The sequence below is a fragment of the Myotis myotis genome, unplaced genomic scaffold (genome assembly GCF_014108235.1).
Source record: "Myotis myotis isolate mMyoMyo1 unplaced genomic scaffold, mMyoMyo1.p scaffold_m19_p_1, whole genome shotgun sequence".
NCBI classification, from domain to species: domain Eukaryota; kingdom Metazoa; phylum Chordata; class Mammalia; order Chiroptera; family Vespertilionidae; genus Myotis; species Myotis myotis.
The window spans coordinates 165,193,744-165,213,035 of NW_023416313.1; the positions used below are offsets into that span (position 1 = coordinate 165,193,744).

Genomic DNA, 19,292 nt, shown 5'->3' on the forward strand with positions numbered 1-19,292 from the left:
AGTCTGTAAAGAGAGTAGGCAGTGAAAGGAAAGCCAGCCACACTTTTTTCCTCCAAAGGTCATTAAGCTAATTTTGCTCAATCTTTTTATTCCTGTTCAGCCTGTTTGTATGCCCAAAGCAACACTCTTTTCTATAGCTTCCCAGGACGCTTGCGAGAATGGGATAGAATTTGTGACCCCCAGGTCCAAGGCATTGGTCGTTATAGGGAATGGGCCAGAGAATAACAATGGGGCATTGTCAGTCCTATATGTCCATCAAGCAATTGCAAAATCAGTGACTGGTCAGAGCAACCAGTGTAAGAGGTGATGCCTTCTATTCATCCTGTAGCATAATTTCATGTTGGAGTGTGTGTCTGTGATCACTACTGCAGACTAGAGTCACCAGTCATCATTAATGGGAAAAGTGCTCTTTGGAGTTTTTTCATTTTTTTTTTCTTGATAAGGTACAGGATTGCATGTAACAATTCATTCAACAAACAACGATTAAAAACCTGTGTACCAACCACTTGTAAAGGAATTTATGACTATAAATGACACAGTCTCCACCCTCAGGGAACTCACAGTGTGGGGTTGGAGGAGGGAGAAGAAGCTGACAAAGTAAGGAAATGTAATATTGTTTGGTATGAGCTCTGATTTTAAAAAAAAGAAAATGAGCCTATATTTTGGTGGCAGAAGGAGGAAAAAGGGAAAGGCCTGGTGGGAAGTGGTTTCTGATTAGGAATTGGCCATGGAAAGGACCAGAAGGGCATTCCAGGTGGTGGGCACAGCACATGCAAAGGCAGAGGGAGAAGCTGGTCTGTTGGGAAATGAGGTGAATCCATGCACCCAGAACACGGGCGCTAAGAGAAGCATCATCTGAGTGCCGTCCTCTGCTTCTGCTGGGGCCTCAGGTTTATAAGATCACTTCTGAATGTCACTGTGGAGCCCAGTTTTTATTTTTATCTACCCAAATACACCTTGAGCCTCTCTGAGATTAGCCTCCGAGGTGATAGAGAAGTGGGCCTGGAGACAGATGTTCCAGAAGCCTCTTATCAATAGCCTAACCTCGACCAGTTCTTTAATTCTTTTGTACAATGGAGATTCATTGACCAACTCAGCAGACATTCTCCAAGTAGATGCCAGCTACCCGGCACCATGGTGGGTGATAAAGATAAAGAAGAGAATAGAGAATAGAGCAGACGTCTCTTGAAGCTAACATGAAGGTCGGTAGAGATAATAATTTCTGCCCTAAACCTTTAAGGACCAACATAGATAAGGCATATGTGCTTTGGAAAGCATAAGATGCTGTAAAAGTGAAAGCCCATTGCCCAATCCCTGGTCTACGATAGATATCACTGAGACCTGGGCATCCCTGGCCGCCACCCTCCCACACAGAAGCTAATGAAATGCCTCCATCAGCTAGAAAGTACATTTGGGGAGGCCATGAACCCTAGAGGTCCTGGGTGCGTCTGACCGGAGCTTCCCAGAAGCATATTGATGCACAATTTAAAGAAGAAATCGGAAGTGATCTATTGACCTGTGGGAGGGCCTGCACCACTTAACCCTAGGTCCCGGGAAGCTAGAGGTGGCACAGAGAGGCAGTATTTCCCAAGGCCACATGATTGTGAGGGGGAAAATGCATCCTCTCTCACCCCATCTGCGACCCCATGAGAATGCCAAATCCACATTCATAGGTGCCAGCAGAGACGCATTTGGCGTTCAGCGCCATCAGCCAGTTTATACTACAAAGCCCACTAGTGGGTACAGAGCGGAGGCAGGATCCTAGCACTGTCCGGTCTCCTGTCTTGGGGTTTAGAGGGAGCACCCATTCCGTATCCTCTGCAACACCAATGCTATAGGAAAAATTTAGAAGTGTGAAATGGGAATCGTTTTACTCTTGGTAAAGAACTTTTGTGGCCCAGACATCAAACTCAGAATCACAGAACTCCTGACTTGGAGGGGGCCTTGGCGATGGAGATTCTAGCCCAACCTTTCTTGATTGCGTAGATGAGGAAACTGGAGTCAGAGATGGTGGCTCATCCTTCTCAGGGCCTCTCGGCTTCTCAGAAGCCAAGTCAAAAATAGAATCCAGATTTCTTAACTCTCTATTATCTCCAGGTGTGTTTGCTAATCTGAGGAAAGATTAACACCTCCTGTGGTGGTTCATAAAAGGGAGGCAAGAATAAATGCAGATAAGGGCAATAGGACGTTTGAAGCATAATTATCTCCAACAATAACATTGGAACCACACAACCCTTCCTCAATGCCGTTAGCCTTGAACAGGCTTCCTGGCACTCACCTGATCACAGAACAGGTGCGGGGACCCTGGTACCCTCCTGAGATAACTCGCCTAATCTTCACACCAGCTCTGTGAGAGACCGCTTGTATTATCCCCAATTTGCAGGTAACTGAGGTACAGAGCAGTTAAACGTTTGCTCAGGGGCAGGTAAAGAAGGGAAAGGGCCAGAAGGGTGTTCCAGGTGGTGAGCACAGCACATGCAAGGGCAGAGAGGCGGGAGAAGTTGATCTGTTGGGGAATTAGGCGAGTCCATACACCCAGAACATGGGCGCTAAGGGAAGCATCACCCGAATGCTGTCCTCTGGTCCTGCCAAGGCTCAGATTTGTAAGATCACTTCTGAATGTCACTGTGGAGCCCAGTCTTTATTTTTATCTACACAAATCTATCTTGTGGTTACAGATCCAGAGATAGGATCACAGCTAGTTAAGTGGAAAAGCCGGAACTACTCCTACCTAGGCACATAGGCTCCAGAGTTCGTGTTTGTGACCACGTAGGTATACCACTGCTTGCCTTCAGGCAGACTCCACCCCTCCTGGGAGGAAGGGCCCAGTGTTTCTCATACCCTCAAGGTGGTTAGTCAATTTAGAAAAATCAGTAATTGACTCCAGTGTACCTAAAGTCCCATTTTGCCTCCGTGGACCCAGAGGTTTGGTGCTGTAGATATCAGATATGGAGTCTATACAAAGATCTACAGGTGAATCACCGTGAACTGGCATAGGCCCACTCTGGGCCCTCTGAGAGCTTTTATTGTTCGTAAAATTCACAATTCACGTGGGCCACTTATTGTTCTTATGCGTTACAGCTTCATGTTCAGTCCAGGGCTGTGGACTGAACCTAACTCCCTGGGACCTCATTTCCATCAGTAGGGCAAAACACCTTAAAAAAAAGTGTTTTGTGTGTGTGTGTGTGTGTGTGTGTGTGTATACATATACATATATAAACTCATATGTAACAATAGAAGAGTCCCATGTCCTTTTTACCTAGGAAGTACATTTTTAAAAACAAGTCGATTGAATTGTCTAAGGGAACATGGATCGTGGTAGTGCTCTAGATCCTTCACAACAATCAGTGATCATTCTGCACATTTCCATAGACAAACAACTGCTACCATGTTTTCAAATGCAGGGGGCAAATACAAAGGCCATATTTTTTGGCAACCGAAAACCACAGGACTTGGACCAGGAATTCTGGGCTTTAAAAAACTGTTCAAAGACCATTTTTTCTTTCTCAGAATTGCTTACCCCTTCTGTGAACCCTTCAATCACTGTTTTAAATTATGACATCACCTGGGAACCTCTGATGAGGTGGTTTGCAGAATATAAACCATGAAGACATGAGCTCCTTGGTATAGAGCAAATTCCTGTTGTTGTTGGCAGTGATGATAAACATAGATCACTGGACTCTCATGACATTGGATTCTGTGCTGGCTTAACCACTCTGGGATCGTAAGTCGCAGCAGCCCATCCTCAGCCTGGGTATTAGTCATGTTCTTTGAAAACCTGCCTGAAAAGGTACCATGGAGGCTACCACCGAAAGCTGTGGCTCCATAGTGGTGGCATCAGACAAGTCAGTAGAATCAGAACAAACAGGCTCTACTTCTGTCATCCCTGCCCCAAGGGCAGAGCCAGGCATGGACCCAGGCCCTATTATCCTGAACAGAATGTCACGTGCAGGCCATATGGCAGCCCCAGCAGGTCATCTGGTAGAATAAGCCAGTGTTCCAAAGACAGGCTGAGTCCTTTGGCATCTCACTCATCCCCTGGAACCCCGAGCTCTTCCTTTGTCTGGGATGGTTCCTTTCCTGGAGGCCAGAGGGGAGCAGCCCTGCCTGCTCAGACCACTGTGTGGAGGAAATAACACAGGAAAAGACTTTCCATTCCTCTCGTTACTAGTTAGCCTTGAGAACCCTGTCGTCCTTCCTGAAAAAACGACACCTGGTTGTCTCATTGCTGCCATAGCCATCTTCTGCTATCTATTGTTTTCCTTCTGTGATTGTACAAGGTTCCTCTGTTTTATATTTTCCCAAAGCTAGTCTTCATCTCTTACAAAGTTTATGTGTTTGTCATCCGCCCGGATAGCCGATTCTCTCTGCTTAGATATGGGCTCATCCTCTCATTGGTCTCCTGTTATTTTCACTTTCAATGAAAACTGTTTCTAGTAAGACGATTTAGCTTCAAAATGTTACCTGATTTGAGTAAGAGGGGACAGACAAAAAGCTGTAGGCGAGGAGTCACTAGGATTTTGCTCCCAGAGCCATGGCTCTGATCAGAGGGCAGATTCTGGGATCTCTGTTCAGATTTGCATAGAATTTAGCAAAGACAGGTTAGATCCTGTCTTGTGTCCCTTCCTGCCCAGTTCCTTTTAACTTCATTCCTCTTTGAATTACTGATAGTTGTCAGAAGCATTGACTTAAAGTGAAAATTTTCAATACGAGCTGCTTTAATTTTCAGGACACTCCATTAAATAGCCAGTTTTCTTCATGCATGTAAAATATAATTAAAATAAACACAGTTGACCCAACTTTTTGGAAAACATTGGTCATAAAAGCAAGGCATTAATAAAGAACACAACAGGCTCTGGACCCACAGTGCGCCCTTTTCTCTCCCATGGTACTTACTGCCACCTTTCTTTCTTATCTCTTCTATCAGAATCTAGCTGTGGGAAAAATCATATAAATGTATTCATACTGACTTTTGGCTTATATTACACTCTAATACTACTTACTCTATAACTGGAAAAAAAAAAAAGGCTATTAGCCAAAGAAAAGAATTTCCTATTGCAGAATCTCGGCATCAGCCAGCCATTAGGCAGCAAGCTGATTTCTATTTTATTTTTGTTTGTTGGTAGTGGGAGTCGAGTAGGCTTCCTGCTCTGCCAGTCCCACGTGTCCTGCTCTTTAATCTCAGCAATGGCTCTACTTTCCATTTGTCCTGGGAAAGCTGCAAAATGGGCAGGAATATCAGTGGGAGGTGACAGGAATCACTTACTCCTTTGGCCTGTGTTGCCCATCTGTCCTGCATCAAAGAGCACTTTGCTAACGATGGGTCGATGTGAAAGGAGGCATCTGTTGCTGACTGTAAGAGCCTCTTGGTTTTACAGCACCTGGAAACTCATGGGCTGGGAGCTAGTGAGGATTGCGTGCCAGTACTGTAGGAAAACAATGGTGGGCTCAAGACTCCAGGTGTTTGGGGCGCTAGTGATGAGGTGCTCATGGTGTGGCACCTGTGCCGTGGTTGAGTCTAGTCCCATGTACTACTTCCTTCATTTATTTATCTGCTGTTATTAAATACTGACTAAGGACCTCCAAGGTGCCAGGCCCAGTGCCTCATGGCAGAGATAAAGAGAGTAAGATGCACTCTCTTCCTGGAGCAGCCCAGTTTGATAGAGCAAATATGAAAACAAGTAACATCACTAGGAAGTGGTTAGTTCTGTAACAGAAGTATTTACATGACATCACAGTGTGATCAGACATCCTGAGGGGACCAGGACAGTACGGTTGAGGAAGAGGGATTTGAGGTAGAGGAAGAAAGAGAAAGGGGAAAAGTTCAGTCAAGTTTGAGCTGGTGAGCAGACAATTTCCAGGAAGGGCATTTTAGAGAGAAATTTATACAGAAGACACTGCTTTGAGATGGGGAAGTATTGGTAGCTGAAACAGAAGCTGGCAAGAATCAGATTGTGGAAGACCTTGTAAGTCTTGGAAATGAATTTGGATTTTATCATAGAGATCTTCAGGAGCCATGGAACTGTTTTTAGACAGGGGAGTAACATGATACGATTTGTACTTGGAAAGATAGTTCTGCGGCTTTGTGGAGAAGGAGGTCGAAGTTTAGGAAAGCAGAAATCAGTTAAGAATGGACTCTAGCCCAGCTGGAGGGGCTTGGTGGTTGAGCGTCGACCTATAAACCAGGAGGTCAGGGTTTGATTCCCCATCAGGGCACATGCCTGAGTTGCAGGCTCAGTCCCCAGTGTGGGGCATGCAGGAGGCAGCAGATCAATGACTCACTCTCATCACTGATATTTCTATCTCTCCCCCCCTCCATTCCTCTCTGAAATCAATAAAATTTATATACATACATATATATATATATATATATATATATATATATATATATATATAAAATTTTTTTTTTTAAGAGTGGACTCTAACACAATCACAAGAAAGAATCAGGGGTATACTGACAGATTGGAAAGAGGATAATGGAAAGGGAGAGATCTAAGATGACTCCTAGATTGAAGGCCTAAGTGACTAAGTTTATAAAAAATGTCAACAACAACATTAATAATGGCTGTAATTATTGGACCTATATCAGGCCTAAAGGGTTTGGCTACATGCTTTACATAGACTATTTCACTGAAAAATCATAATAATATTAGTGCTGCAATCATCTTCACTTTAGGCAGGAAAACTTGAGACTTTGAGAAGTGAAGAGGCAGTCATGGCCAAGGCCTCATGGCTGGTAAGTGATAGTGTATGAATTTGAACCCAGGTACTCTGAGCTCAGAACCTGTGCTCTGTGGGGAATTTAGCAGGAGGACAAGTCAAGGCCAAGTATTTTAAGTTCCATTTGCTCATACCAAATTCAAATTGCCTCTTTTACTGATTTCAACATAGAGAGTTGAACAGCTGGGTCTGGAACTGAAGCATGTGGTCTGTGCTGGACATGTGGAATTTTGATTCCTCAATTAATTGGTGGTAGTAAAGAAGTTGGATGTAATGTTGGGTGAATCTCAAAAGAGCCAGGATGGAATCATGAAGAACCACATGTAAGGACTTGTGTGTCCGGATGAGTTTGGGAAGGTTGCTGAGAAGGAGCAGCTAGAGAGATGCGATAACTATGAAAGTCAAAGGTGGAGTTTCAAGATCTGCTGTTGTTTTGTTTGTTTAATGGTATTAAATTAATCTAAATTAGACAAGAGTCCAAAATGCTAATCTTGCCCTGAGAGATTCTTCAGGGCTTTGGCAATTTAGGGCATATGACTAGTTCTGTTGTTTTCTCCTTCCTCTGCAGTTTATTCACAGTTGTCTCAAGTATTGACAACTATCAGATATTCTTGCCCCAAGGAACTTCCAAGAAGCATCCCTAGGCTTTGAAAAATTAGGAACTTAACCAGCTAAGGATGGGAGAGAAGAAGAACTTCCCCCTCCCTACCTTCCCTCAGGGGAGTAAGGGGGTAAAAGATCAACCAAAGGACTTGTATGCATGATATGAACATAACCAATGGACACAGATGGGGCTGGGAGTGGGGGTATGTACTGGAGGGTGAGGGCAGCCAGGGAGAGGTCAATGAGGGGAAAATGAGACTTATGTAATACTTTAAACAATAAAGAATTTAATTTTTTTTAAAAAGGAACCACCCAGAAGTACAGTAGGAGAAAAGGCTTGGTGGGAATGGTTGGCATGACACATTCCAGGGCCAGAAAGATAGACAGGGTGCTAGAAGCACAACAAAAGAGACAGAGATGCTCATGATAAAACTGGAGAGGGAGGCAGGGCTCAGAACACATAAGGCCACATTACAGAGACCAGGGCTTTCTCCTAAGAGCACTAGGAAGTTACTGGAGGATCATGAGGTTATATGACGACACTCATATTCTAAGAAAGGTAATGTTTGCTTCACTTAAAAAGTGAATGGGAGACAAACAAGGGACAGACAGAAAGGTAGGTAAAAGGAGAGAAAATGTGATATAACGGAAGGCTAGGAATGGAAGTGTTTTTGAAAAGCTATAGACACTCACCTAGTGTCTAGGCAGCGGTGGGCAAACTTTTTGACTCCAGGGCCACAATGGGTTCTTAAACTGGACCGGAGGGCCGGAACAAAAGCATGGATGGAGTGTTTGTGTGAACTACTATAAATTCAAAGTAAACATCATTACATAAAAGGGTACGGTCTTTTTTTTCAATAGTTTTATTCATTTCAAAGGGGCTGGATCCGGCCCTCGGGCAGTAGTTTGCCCACGGCTGGTCTAGAGCCATTGAGCAATTACATGAGACAGAACTGTTGCATTTAGTTGCCTGGAGGCCATCAGTGACTTTACTGAAAAGGCAATACTGAGAGAGGAACTAAACAGAAGAAGTAAAAGAATGAGCAAGAGGTAAGGAAAAGACAACAGTTGGCAATAATTAAACAGCTTTTCAGTGTCTGTGAGTGGAAGGAAAAAGACAGGTGGTGACTGAAGGAGAAGCTGGGGTTTCTGGAACTTTTTTACCTGCCCCCCCCCCTTTTTTTTTAGATGAGAAAGGCTTGGCTAATTTAAGTGCTGATGTATAGTATTTAATCAATACAAAACTATAGAATATTTAGAGGTAAAAATATTGATGTTGTTTTCTGTTTCAGAAAAGACGGAAGGGGTTAGGTTTAAACACTTGGAGAGGAGTTGGGGAGTAAAATATCCTCTTAAAAAGGAGAGAAGGAGGAAAAATTAGATGATGATGCAGATAAGTTGATGGATTTTAGTAATGAGAAGTGGGTATGGGAGAAGTTCCTTTCACTTTTATTTTCTATGTGGAGTAGCTGGCTGGGGCAGGACAGGGGTGGGACTCAGGTGGAGACTGGAGGGAATATTACTGTAGAGTAAGGAGAGAGAGCTTATTAGGGCCTTGAGGAAAATGGAAAAAAGTTAGACTAACTTATTTGGGGAGTGAGCAAACCTAGTAGAGAAACATAGGATCCCCACAGTTTCAGGAGTGCTCGCTGTAGTTGGTGATAAAGAATTCCGTGATATTACTACCAAATTGCTCCAGAGTATGGATGTCTTCACTAGTGTTTAGCTGCTGTGGGACAAGTGCAGAAGGTGAATGGCCGAGTTCATCCAAGGTAAGAACTTTGCCAAAAAGTCTGACACAGAGACAAAAGATGAGGGAATCCAGAGTATAGGCAAGTGTATTATTGAAATGATTGACTATGGGCTATTACCTATAAGATAGATAATGTTGTGTGTCAAAACTGGGAAAGGCTATTGAATTGGAAGAAGGGAGAGCAGTTAGTGGAACAGAAGGCCCTGGGGAGAAAGACAGGCAGTCATGGTAAAAGGGGTCATACAAGCAGGTTGAAAAAAACAAGAGATGGAGATCAGAGAATATATTGCTTGATTTTATGATTTCTAAGGTGAAAAAGATATAGCTGATAACAAGTCCCAGAGTGAAACCATGCACTAAAGTCTTTGAAATGTCTTTCTTAAAGTGACTAGGAAGTTATCAGCTAAAAGACAGGAGCAGAGGCAGAAGGTCAAGCAATTTTAATTTAATTTAATTTATTTATTTTGGGGGAAGATCATGGGAGCCCGAGGTCTGGAAGAATCATTGGGAAACTGGGAGGGCTGACTCCACTTTCAGGTCCTGAGGTAAATGGAAGATGAGAGTCTAAACAGCCCCTTTTTGAGAAGTGATCTCTCTAGAAGAGAACCAGACGAGAGCTATACAAAAAGCAAGGTATCTTCCTGGATTCTTTTTTGGCCTGTGGATAAAATAGGTCTACCCCATTTCTGAATTTTCATTTCCTTTGGACAAATGTAGCTTTCAGGGAGGCAAAGACTATATACCAGTCTCTCTATCTGGGATTCATTAATTTCAAATGTAGCCACTGTGCTATAATGATGAAAAGAACTTGCATTAATCTACCCTATAAATTCTCCTGCTTAAAGAATACTGTTAAGTATTTCTTTTAGTTTGGATCTGCTAAAAACAAGTTTCTCAGTTTTGTTTGTCTGAGATATCTTTATTTTGCCTTCATTTTGAAGAATATATTCACTGGTAGAATTCTAGGCTGGAAATTTATTTATTTTTTCAGCACTTTAAAAATGTCACTCTGTGGTTTACTGGATTCCATTGTGTGTCTTGATAAGTCAGCTATTAGTATTGTTGTTCTCTGAAGGTAATATATGTTTCAGCTTTCAAAATTGTTTTTGTCATTGTGTTTAGCATCTTGACTATGGTGTGTTTAAATGTTTTTTTCTTTGTATTTAGAAGTTCTTAGAGTTTCTTGAATGTGTGACTCGTGGTGTTTTGTCAGTTTTGAAAAAGAATGCAGCCATTATCTTGTGAAATATCGCCGCTGTCCATTCCTCTCTCGCTCTAATCTCAGGGATTCCAGTATGTTGTGTCTTTTCACATGATCCTGTGTGTCTCTTACTCTCTTATCTATTTTGGGGGTTGTTTTTTTCTATGTTCTCCATGTTTCTGTCTAATATTTTCTACTAACCCAGCTTCCAGTTGACAAATTCTCTCTTTAGCTACAAGAAATATGTTGCTAAAAATATATATATATTAAGATGCTTTAATTATTGTGTTTTTTAGTTGTATAATTTTTACTTAATTAATTTTAAATAGATTCAATTTCTCTGGTAAAATCTGTCTTATCTTTTTTTTCTTAGACAAAATAAACAGTTATTTTTTTTAAATTTATGTCAAATAACTCTAATACCTGGGTTACCTATGGCCTATTTCTATTATCTTTTTTCTTTCTTTCTTAGTCTTGGTTCTTGAAATGTCTAGTAATTGCTGCTTGAATATTGAGCATTTTATAAAAATTATAGTCTCTGGATGATTTTACTTTTCTCTACAGAAGATTCACGTTATCTTTTCTGCAAGTAGCTAGAGTAGGAGGAGATGACATCTATCCAATCTAGCACTTAGCTTATCGGAGATCAAGTTGGAGTTTTGTAAGGTTTGGTCTATCACATGTTTGCCTCTTCTCCTGGGGATATAGATCTTCAGAGGTCCAAATGAGAGCCTTTTAGACATTTACTAGAACGCCTCCTTCTTGGTGGGTCCTAAACTTGAGACCGCAAAGCTTTTGGCTTTTCTTTATAACTATCCTTTCATGTTTAGGCAGTTTAAGAATTAGCAAATTCCTTAATGTGAACTCAAGTACTAGGTGTGGGGCTCATTTTCTTCCACCACCATTAAGTAAGGATTCTGCCACTCAAACCCTGGCTGTCTTGTTAGCTCTGAACTCCTTTTAAGTGCTTTTCACATTATAAAGTGGCTTTAACATCAGGATTGTATGGAGAAGCTCATATAATAACAAAAATTACAAAATATACTGAAGTTTCACTGTTCTCTGACTGAAAGGAATAACATATTTGGTGTTATTATGTTATTCCCTCCTCCTCCTTGGAGGCATCTACATCTAGGAAGCTGTACCTTAATCCTCCTGGAACACCCCTAGCATTGTTATGATGACATATGTAAACAGTTTTGCAAATAGTTGTACAAGATGCAAGAGTAAACATTTCTCCCCTCCCCCCCCCGTGAATTTGCATTTTTTCCCAGTAAAATATAACAATAATAGTCATGATAATATTCATAAAAATTTACTAGAGATTTACTGTGGACCAGGTTTTCCACAGTATATATATATATATATATATATATATATATATATATATATATATATTATATTAGAGGCCCAGTGCACAAAATTTGTGCATGGGTTCCTTAGGCCTGGCTGGTGATCAGGGCTGATCTGTGGGGTGACGGTGGGGTGATCAGGGGGCCCCCACTAGCACCCGCCTTGGCCAGCCTGGTGCCACCTGCTCGACAGCCTCGCCCCCTGCTTCTGCCACAGGTCACCTCCCTCTGCAGGGTGACCGACGGGGCAATGGCGGGGGAGCCGCTGGCACCCACTTTGGCTGGCTTGGGGCCTGCAGGCTGGGGGAAGCTCCTGTGTTGAGTGTCTTCCCCCTGGTGGGCAGTGCGTGTCATAGCAACTGATCGTTCCGCCTTTTGGTTGATTTGCATATTAGGCTTTTATTATATAGGATTATATCATTTAATCCTTGGAAGAGCCTATAAGGTAGAAAAAATAATTATTTCTACTTCACACTTAAGGAAACTGAAGCTTAAAGAGGTTAAGTGTACTTAAACAAAGTCCCAGAGCTGGGAAGTAAATGGCACAAGTAAGTTTAAACTTGGATTATTCTAATCTCAAGGTCTATGACCTTTTCCAACATTTTGTCCTGCCTCAACTGGCCCTCTTTCAACATAGCATAGTTTCATGAGTTTACTGAGTCCTAGAATTCTGAGATATTTCCTTAAATAAGGTAAGAACTCTGTCGTCTGAGAGGGTTTGCATGCAATAAATCTCCTTCCTGGGACCTCTTTTTCAGGTATTTCCAGATCCTTTCCTCCCCGAAATCAACCTTACTTTGATATACATTTTACATTAAATACTTCCACTTATAATTTCTATGGCAAGTCTAAAAGTAATTCTTTTTAAAAAGTGAAGCTTTTTTGCAGGAAAAGGAAGCAATTAGTGATGGGGTTTTATTTTTGGAGGATGAGATTGGTGGGGGGCGGGGTCTGAGGAGAAATTGCTTTCTGCGTGTCACCTGAATGAGTTATAGGAAATGGGACTCAGCCTGCAGCTTGGCACTTGCCAATGAGTCAGCAGTGAGTCCACCCTCAATGTCAATGCTGGAATCAAGCTGTGACAGACACTGCTCCAGGTGAGGCCACTCGCTGCCTGGTTGTCTGGGGCCTCAAGGCTCTGCCTACGTGAAGTGAGCCTTTCAGTTACCAGTCCTGGTGAAGAAAGATTCACAGAACTGTCTTCTTGTCTTCACACAGTTATTTTTAAGTTTCTTCAGGAGTGGTTGCTGTTTCTTAATTTTCCCCAATACCCTGCAAAAAACATCCAGTGATTTGACTTCAGACAGAGAATGAAGCTTGGGATTAATGTCATAACCGAATTTGGTTCTTAGGGCAACACTTTTGTATTTTTATACTGCTTCAACTCTCTGGGGTCTTTATAAATGGCAAGACACTGTGGAAAAGCCAGATGGATAGACGCTGCTTCAGGAGAAGTGGTAGGTTGAAAGAGGTCATCTTGCCGTGATTGAAAATAGGTGCATGTGGCAAGAAGACTAGAACCAAGTCAGCATTGTTGTTGGGTTAAGATGATAGGATTGTTGGTTTGTATTTTTTACTTGCCTTTCCAGGTTTGATAAGGGCTCAAATTGTAAAATTTATTCTAAAAATAACCCTTTAGTATTTTAAAATAACTATTCATTTGGGGGAGCAGGGGAGAAATGGCCAAACAGCTTTAATATCCTTTTCCCAGACCCTTCTCGGACTCTTAGGATCATCCTGGTCATATGCATGGTGTCCAGTAAAATATGGGTAAGAACACCCAGCTGGCATGGCTCAGTGGTTGAGCGTTGTCCTATGAACCAGGAGGTCATGGTTCCATCCAGGTCAGGGAACATGCCCAGGTTGTAGGCTCAATCCCCAGTGTGTGGCATGCAGGAGGCTGCCGATCAATGATTCTTTCTCATCATTGATGTTTCTATCTCTCTCTTCCTCTCCCTTCCTCTCTGAAGTAAATAAAAATATATATATATTTAAATGGATTAGAAGGACTAACTGCTCAGAATCTGTTTACACCTGGCATTTAGTTCTTTTTTATTCTATGGAGAAGGTGGTATTATCCACACATTAGAGATAAGGAAGCTAATGCTCAAAGAGATTAAAAAACCTTTCCTGTGTCAATCAGCTAGTAAGTGATGGAGTTCCAACAAGTCAGAATGCCAGCAAAGCCCACACTCTTTCAACTGAGTACAAAATGATGATGCCCAGATCCTGCTAACTTACTGTTGGATTAATTATTCATTAAGAAAAATTGTATTGCAATATTTTTCTCTTTTTGTGTAGAAGTAGGATTCTAAAATTCACATAGACTTGGCTTTTGACTTTAGGGAAAGATAAATATTGAAAGCATAGCATAGCATACATGTGCATCAGTGTGTTGGACATTAAGATGATAAAAGAGGCATAATAAGTACCTGGTTGAGTGTTTGGACTCCCCCAGAATTTGAAGTGATTCACATCCTCTCCCCTAAAGTTCTTGGATATATGAAATGAAGATAAGTCTTAATGTCTTACAGTTTGGTACAGTAGTTGTAAGTGACAGTTTTGGTCAAGGAAGGAGTATTATTATTGCAAAGTGAAGCATTTACAGTTTCACAAAAATACCCATCTTGTTGGCCCAGCAGGGCCCTAATTTATATTTTTAATAAATGGATACCATTTAAAGATTTTTAAAAATTGACATCTAATATTATACTATGCTATAATTTTAGTTGAGATATTGACATACAATATATTACACATATGCAAATGTACATTTTGATAACACTTAACATATGCATACACCTGTGAACACCACTTCAATAAAAATAACAAATGTATTTATTATCCCCAAAAGATGTTTTGTAATGCTATAGTGAAGAAAAAACCCATCATCTAATTTGATGAAAAGAGCCTAGAGGGGACTCAGGTGATGTGAGTCTGGACTGGACTCGACTCATTTCCTGAATAGCTCCATGAAATTCCGTGCGCCCCTTCATTTTTCCAGCCCTTAGTTTTCTCATCTGAAAAATGAGGAGGTTGGACTAGATGGTCCCTAAGGCCCCCGATGGTTCTAAAGTTCAATAAAGCTTAGAGGACAGACGTACTTAGTGTATTGGTTTGTGTCCAAATGGTTTTATGTAAATATGTAGACATCCCCAGTGGTCTGGCGGCAGCTGTGCTGTTTCATCCCTGCCCTGCTTTGCTTGATTGATTGATCGAGAAATCATTTAATTTCTTTTCATACTCTTTCACCCTGATTCAAGGTCATTCATGCCATTGCTTCTTGTTGGTGTTACGAAGCTTGAGGAACTGTTCTACTTAAGAATTTTGGGCTAAGGCTTGAACAATGCTGGGAATTTGGCAATGCCTTAAGCAGCGATCAGATGAGGGGACAGGAACATCAGCTCTCCAGCTCTTTGGGAAGCAGCCTGTGCATCCAACGAGGGGCAGAGGCAAGCTGTACTGGATGTATTTCAGGGCTGGGGGCAGGGAAGCAGATTGGAGTTTAATTAAAATTCTAATCCCAACATTGCCCATCTTCTTGCCAAGTCAGCAGCCAGCATGTCTATTGGTGGTTCCGGGGATTTTGCTGTGATGCCATACATAGTTACCTCAAAAACTCTTGCAAATGTACCTAAAACTTCCATGTGCTCACCAGATGCTGTAATCAGGCCTGGCATGCTGCCATCTTTTGCCTGTGTTTTCAGAGATATCTCCTTTACCGCGGCCAGGGCTCCTGGTGGGAGGAGGGCATTGGAGAGAGCTGGTGGTGAAAACTGAGCTGATTACAAATAAGAAAACAGGTTCATCCCAGCATAGAGGTCTTTCCAAACTCTTCCTGTTTTCTAGGTAGTTAAGTGGGATTTCTGAGGAGGGGCTGCTCTGACTTGACCTTGGCCCACCATGAGGTTCTTCCTGCTTTGTGCCTACATGCTGCTCCTGATGATCTCCCAGCTGAGGGCAGTCAGCTTTCCTGAGGATGATGAGCCCCTTAATATTGTTGACTATCACTGTAAGTAATCTACAGAACATTCTCCTTTTCTAGGAAGGAAGCTTTTTTGGTTTTGATTTTTCTAAGTGTTATTCGCTTTTAGAAAGAGATTTTATATGCCTTAAACATGTTTTGCCTATTAATTTATCCACAGTTGTGTTTGGAAAAATGGGACAGTTTTGTTGGGTGCTTTTCTATAACAGCCCATATACAGGTTATGTATTTTCTGTTAAAAGAAAAAGACCATTTGCTGACATTTACCGGCTTTGATTCATTTATATTCAAGACCCGAAGAGAGGAATTTAGTTAAAACCCTTCTACAACTAGTATATACAGCTAATCAATGCTGTCTATTGATTCTTTAGCTCCGTAATCCTGACTGATGGTTTAGCCCATTTTTACTTGCAGATTCAAGGCAATATCCGGTTTTTAGAGGACGCCCTTCAGGCAATGAATCGCAGCACCGGCTGGACTTTCAGCTGATGTTGAAAATTCGAGACACACTTTATATTGCTGGCAGGTAATTTTCCTCTCGTTGGTTTATTAGATTAAAATTCTTTTCTCTCGTGGTGCTTGCATTAATGTGTCTAGTTCATGAAAAACTAATATGTGATTGTGATCAAAAATTGCAAGTGGCCAAAAATATTCACAGAGAAAAGCCAGTGCTGTGTGCCAGGAACAAAACACAGAGCAGCAACCTTCAGCGCTGCTGTTTTATTACTGACATCAAGAAATCATACATCGCTCTTTATTCCTAAAGCAGCAGGGGGGATCTTTCGTTATTCTTTTTTAACTTGGAATTATTCGAGCAAATATTAGAAGTATGTCTATGCTAATGCTAGTAGCAGTTTGACCCACGCCTGAGGAGAAGAGCTTTCTTTGCTCCCTAACCACAGTGATATATAAAAGCTTCCCACTAATGAAAAAGTACCCTTTGTTGACTTTGCTGGAAACAGAGAAAATCCGAATGATCTCCAAAACACAATAAAGGCAGATCTGTAAAAATAAAATAAGAAGCAGCTTAACATTTTTATGCATTCATATGCTATGACTTACTGCCTTGTTTCCAACAGGGATCAAGTTTATACAGTAAACTTAAATGAAATCCCCAAAACAGAAGTAATACCGAGCAAGGTAAGCTAGTGTCGTTGGCAAATTTACTTGCATTCCCTCAGAACTTGGATAATGTCCTCCTCCCCTCCCAGAATTTTCATACTTCAAAACTGAGCTTTGGTTTTACTTGATTAATTGCAGAAACTGACATGGCGGTCAAAGCAACAGGATCGAGAGAACTGTGCTATGAAAGGCAAACATAAAGTAAGTAAAGCAGACAGGTGCCTGCTCTGTTGTGTCTTTCTGTGGTCTTGATCCCATAATGTCAGAGTATGGAACGTCTAATATTAATGTAATTGCTACTTTCTATAGGATGAATGCCACAACTTTATCAAAGTATTTGTTCCAAGAAACGATGAGATGGTTTTTGTATGTGGTACCAACGCGTTTAATCCCATTTGTAGATTCTATAGGGTAAGTATATTTTATATGTTGTGCTTTTTTTCACCAATTTTCCTTTCTTCATTAGTATGCTGTCAAAGTTGAATCCTTTCTGCTATAACCTAATAATTTGTTTTATGGCTAATACTATGGAAGAATAAAGACAGAATTCTTCAAATAGAATTTCAGTACAAATAAAGCAGTATTGCCTTCAAACAGGTACATTGAACAGATTTGACACCAACTATTTATTTTTCTTTTGTAGTTGAATACCTTAGAGTATGATGGGGAAGACATTAGTGGCCTGGCAAGATGCCCATTTGATGCCAAACAAACCAATGTTGCCCTTTTTGCTGGTAAGGTTCTTTAGCATAATGAATATAAATGAGTAATGACATTGAAGGTGCAGAAGGAATTTAACGGAAGAAAAAGAGCTCATAACTAGGATAGCGACCTTGGAATTGGTGTTTCAAAATCTAAAAACGATGAAATTTTTTTCCAAAAAATAATTAAAAGTAGGCATATTATAATATAGTATTCTGACACTTGGTTCTGTTGCTAACTAGGCCAGTGACCCTGAATAAGTTGCTTGACTTTTTGATGCTTAGATTCCTCATCTGTAAAATTAGGTAATTCTATGGGCCAAGGTTGCTTATGAGCATCATGTTTAGCTTTATTTCTGTATATGGGGATAACAGATGAAAGCGCTCCAAAGAGTATACCACACTACATAGGGCAACACACTACAGGGTAATTGTGGTTATTTTACTCAAATTATAACTTTGGTTTCAGATGGGAAGCTATATTCTGCCACGGTGGCTGACTTCTTGGCCAGTGATGCTGTTATTTACCGAAGCATGGGCGATGGATCTGCCCTTCGCACAATAAAATATGATTCCAAGTGGATAAAAGGTAACTTTGAAGAGCAGTGCTCTGGGATCGCCAAGGGGAGTGGGATGGCTGAGTGGGAACAGGAGCTCTGGTCATCAGGAAATTCTATGCATGACTTTATATTGTTTATTTAGAGCAAGGATGAGTTCCTTTGGTTGTGAATAACAGCATTGACAAGGAATGAAGAGACCCATAGCCAAGGCAAGAAAGTAGACTCATCCAGGATTTTATCTTAGGTGACTTAAAAAAGAAATCCCATTTCAGTGTGCCAATTTGCCAAACTTACCATGTGCATGATACTCCTTGCCCACGCTCATCTACTTATCCTGGAAGGTAACAACAGTGAGAGTCGATTAGGTCATATCTGCAGAGTCATTCTGTTCTTTGGAGTCTAGAAATCAAGATTTTTTAATTCTCAACATGAGAGGTTTTCTTCCCTAGTTAAATAGGTTAATGAATAAATCTGTTGAAACAAAGACCTTTGCCATGGTTCAGTTCCCGGTAGGCTTTTTACAGTCCATTAGCTGACATTAAAGACTCCGTGTCCTCTGGAGCTTCTGCTCACCCATGTCGGGGCTCCTCAAATTCGTCAGCGTGTCCGAGTTCCCATTGGTGTGAATGTAGCTACGGTGACATCTGTCAGTCATGCCTAGCAGTCAGGGTCAGACACTAATTGAATTACCTTTTAAGAACCAGTTTGTTTCTCATTTTCTTACAGAACCACACTTTCTTCATGCCATAGAATATGGAAACTATGTCTATTTCTTCTTTCGAGAGATTGCTGTGGAACATAATAACTTAGGCAAGGCAAGTATATGCGCGTGACTTGTCTGGTGGACTTGTGCATGGAATTGAGCCCATGTTGGTAGAGATGGGGCCTTTGCATGTTTTTCTCACTGTGTTTAGGGCCAAGTGAAGAGAGATGGGCAGCTGATCATGAGAATAATTGCCGAGCAATGGCTTGGGTGGGAACAGCAGCCTCGGGCCTTGAGAAGACTTCATGTTTCCTGGCTCTGCAGGCACCCTTGAGCTGTGGATGCTTCTTTAACTCTTTAGCCATCCATTGATAGTTCAATGCTTCCCTGTGTCAGAGGCAGGATGGGAAGCAGAGGCCCTTGTTTAGTTTTGGGTGCTTCGGGAAAAGCCCATATGAGTTTAAAGTATTGCCCCCCCTTCTGGGCCAGGCTTAAGGAGGGCACTTCATTAGCAACGTGAGAAGCAAAGTGGGAGACAAAGTGCGGGAATGGTTTCCATTCAGCCAGGTCAGGGGCTCACTTCTAAGGGTGC

The 19,292-nt window shown here is 41.5% G+C and overlaps 1 protein-coding gene across 7 annotated transcripts in view; it reads left to right on the forward strand.

Moving 5' to 3' along the window:
- The window catches only part of SEMA6D (semaphorin 6D), a 586,160-nt gene that overhangs the window by 557,424 nt on the left and 9,444 nt on the right, over positions 1 to 19,292 (forward strand). For all 7 annotated transcript variants that reach the window (XM_036300565.1, XM_036300571.1, XM_036300556.1 and 4 more), the window contains 8 exons: positions 15,479 to 15,641; positions 16,029 to 16,140; positions 16,694 to 16,754; positions 16,875 to 16,937; positions 17,046 to 17,147; positions 17,380 to 17,470; positions 17,907 to 18,026; positions 18,724 to 18,812. In XM_036300565.1, the coding sequence (XP_036156458.1) occupies positions 15,533 to 15,641; positions 16,029 to 16,140; positions 16,694 to 16,754; positions 16,875 to 16,937; positions 17,046 to 17,147; positions 17,380 to 17,470; positions 17,907 to 18,026; positions 18,724 to 18,812 (747 nt within the window). In that variant the 5' untranslated portion in view covers positions 15,479 to 15,532. The remainder of the gene's footprint in view (positions 1 to 15,478; positions 15,642 to 16,028; positions 16,141 to 16,693; positions 16,755 to 16,874; positions 16,938 to 17,045; positions 17,148 to 17,379; positions 17,471 to 17,906; positions 18,027 to 18,723; positions 18,813 to 19,292) is intronic.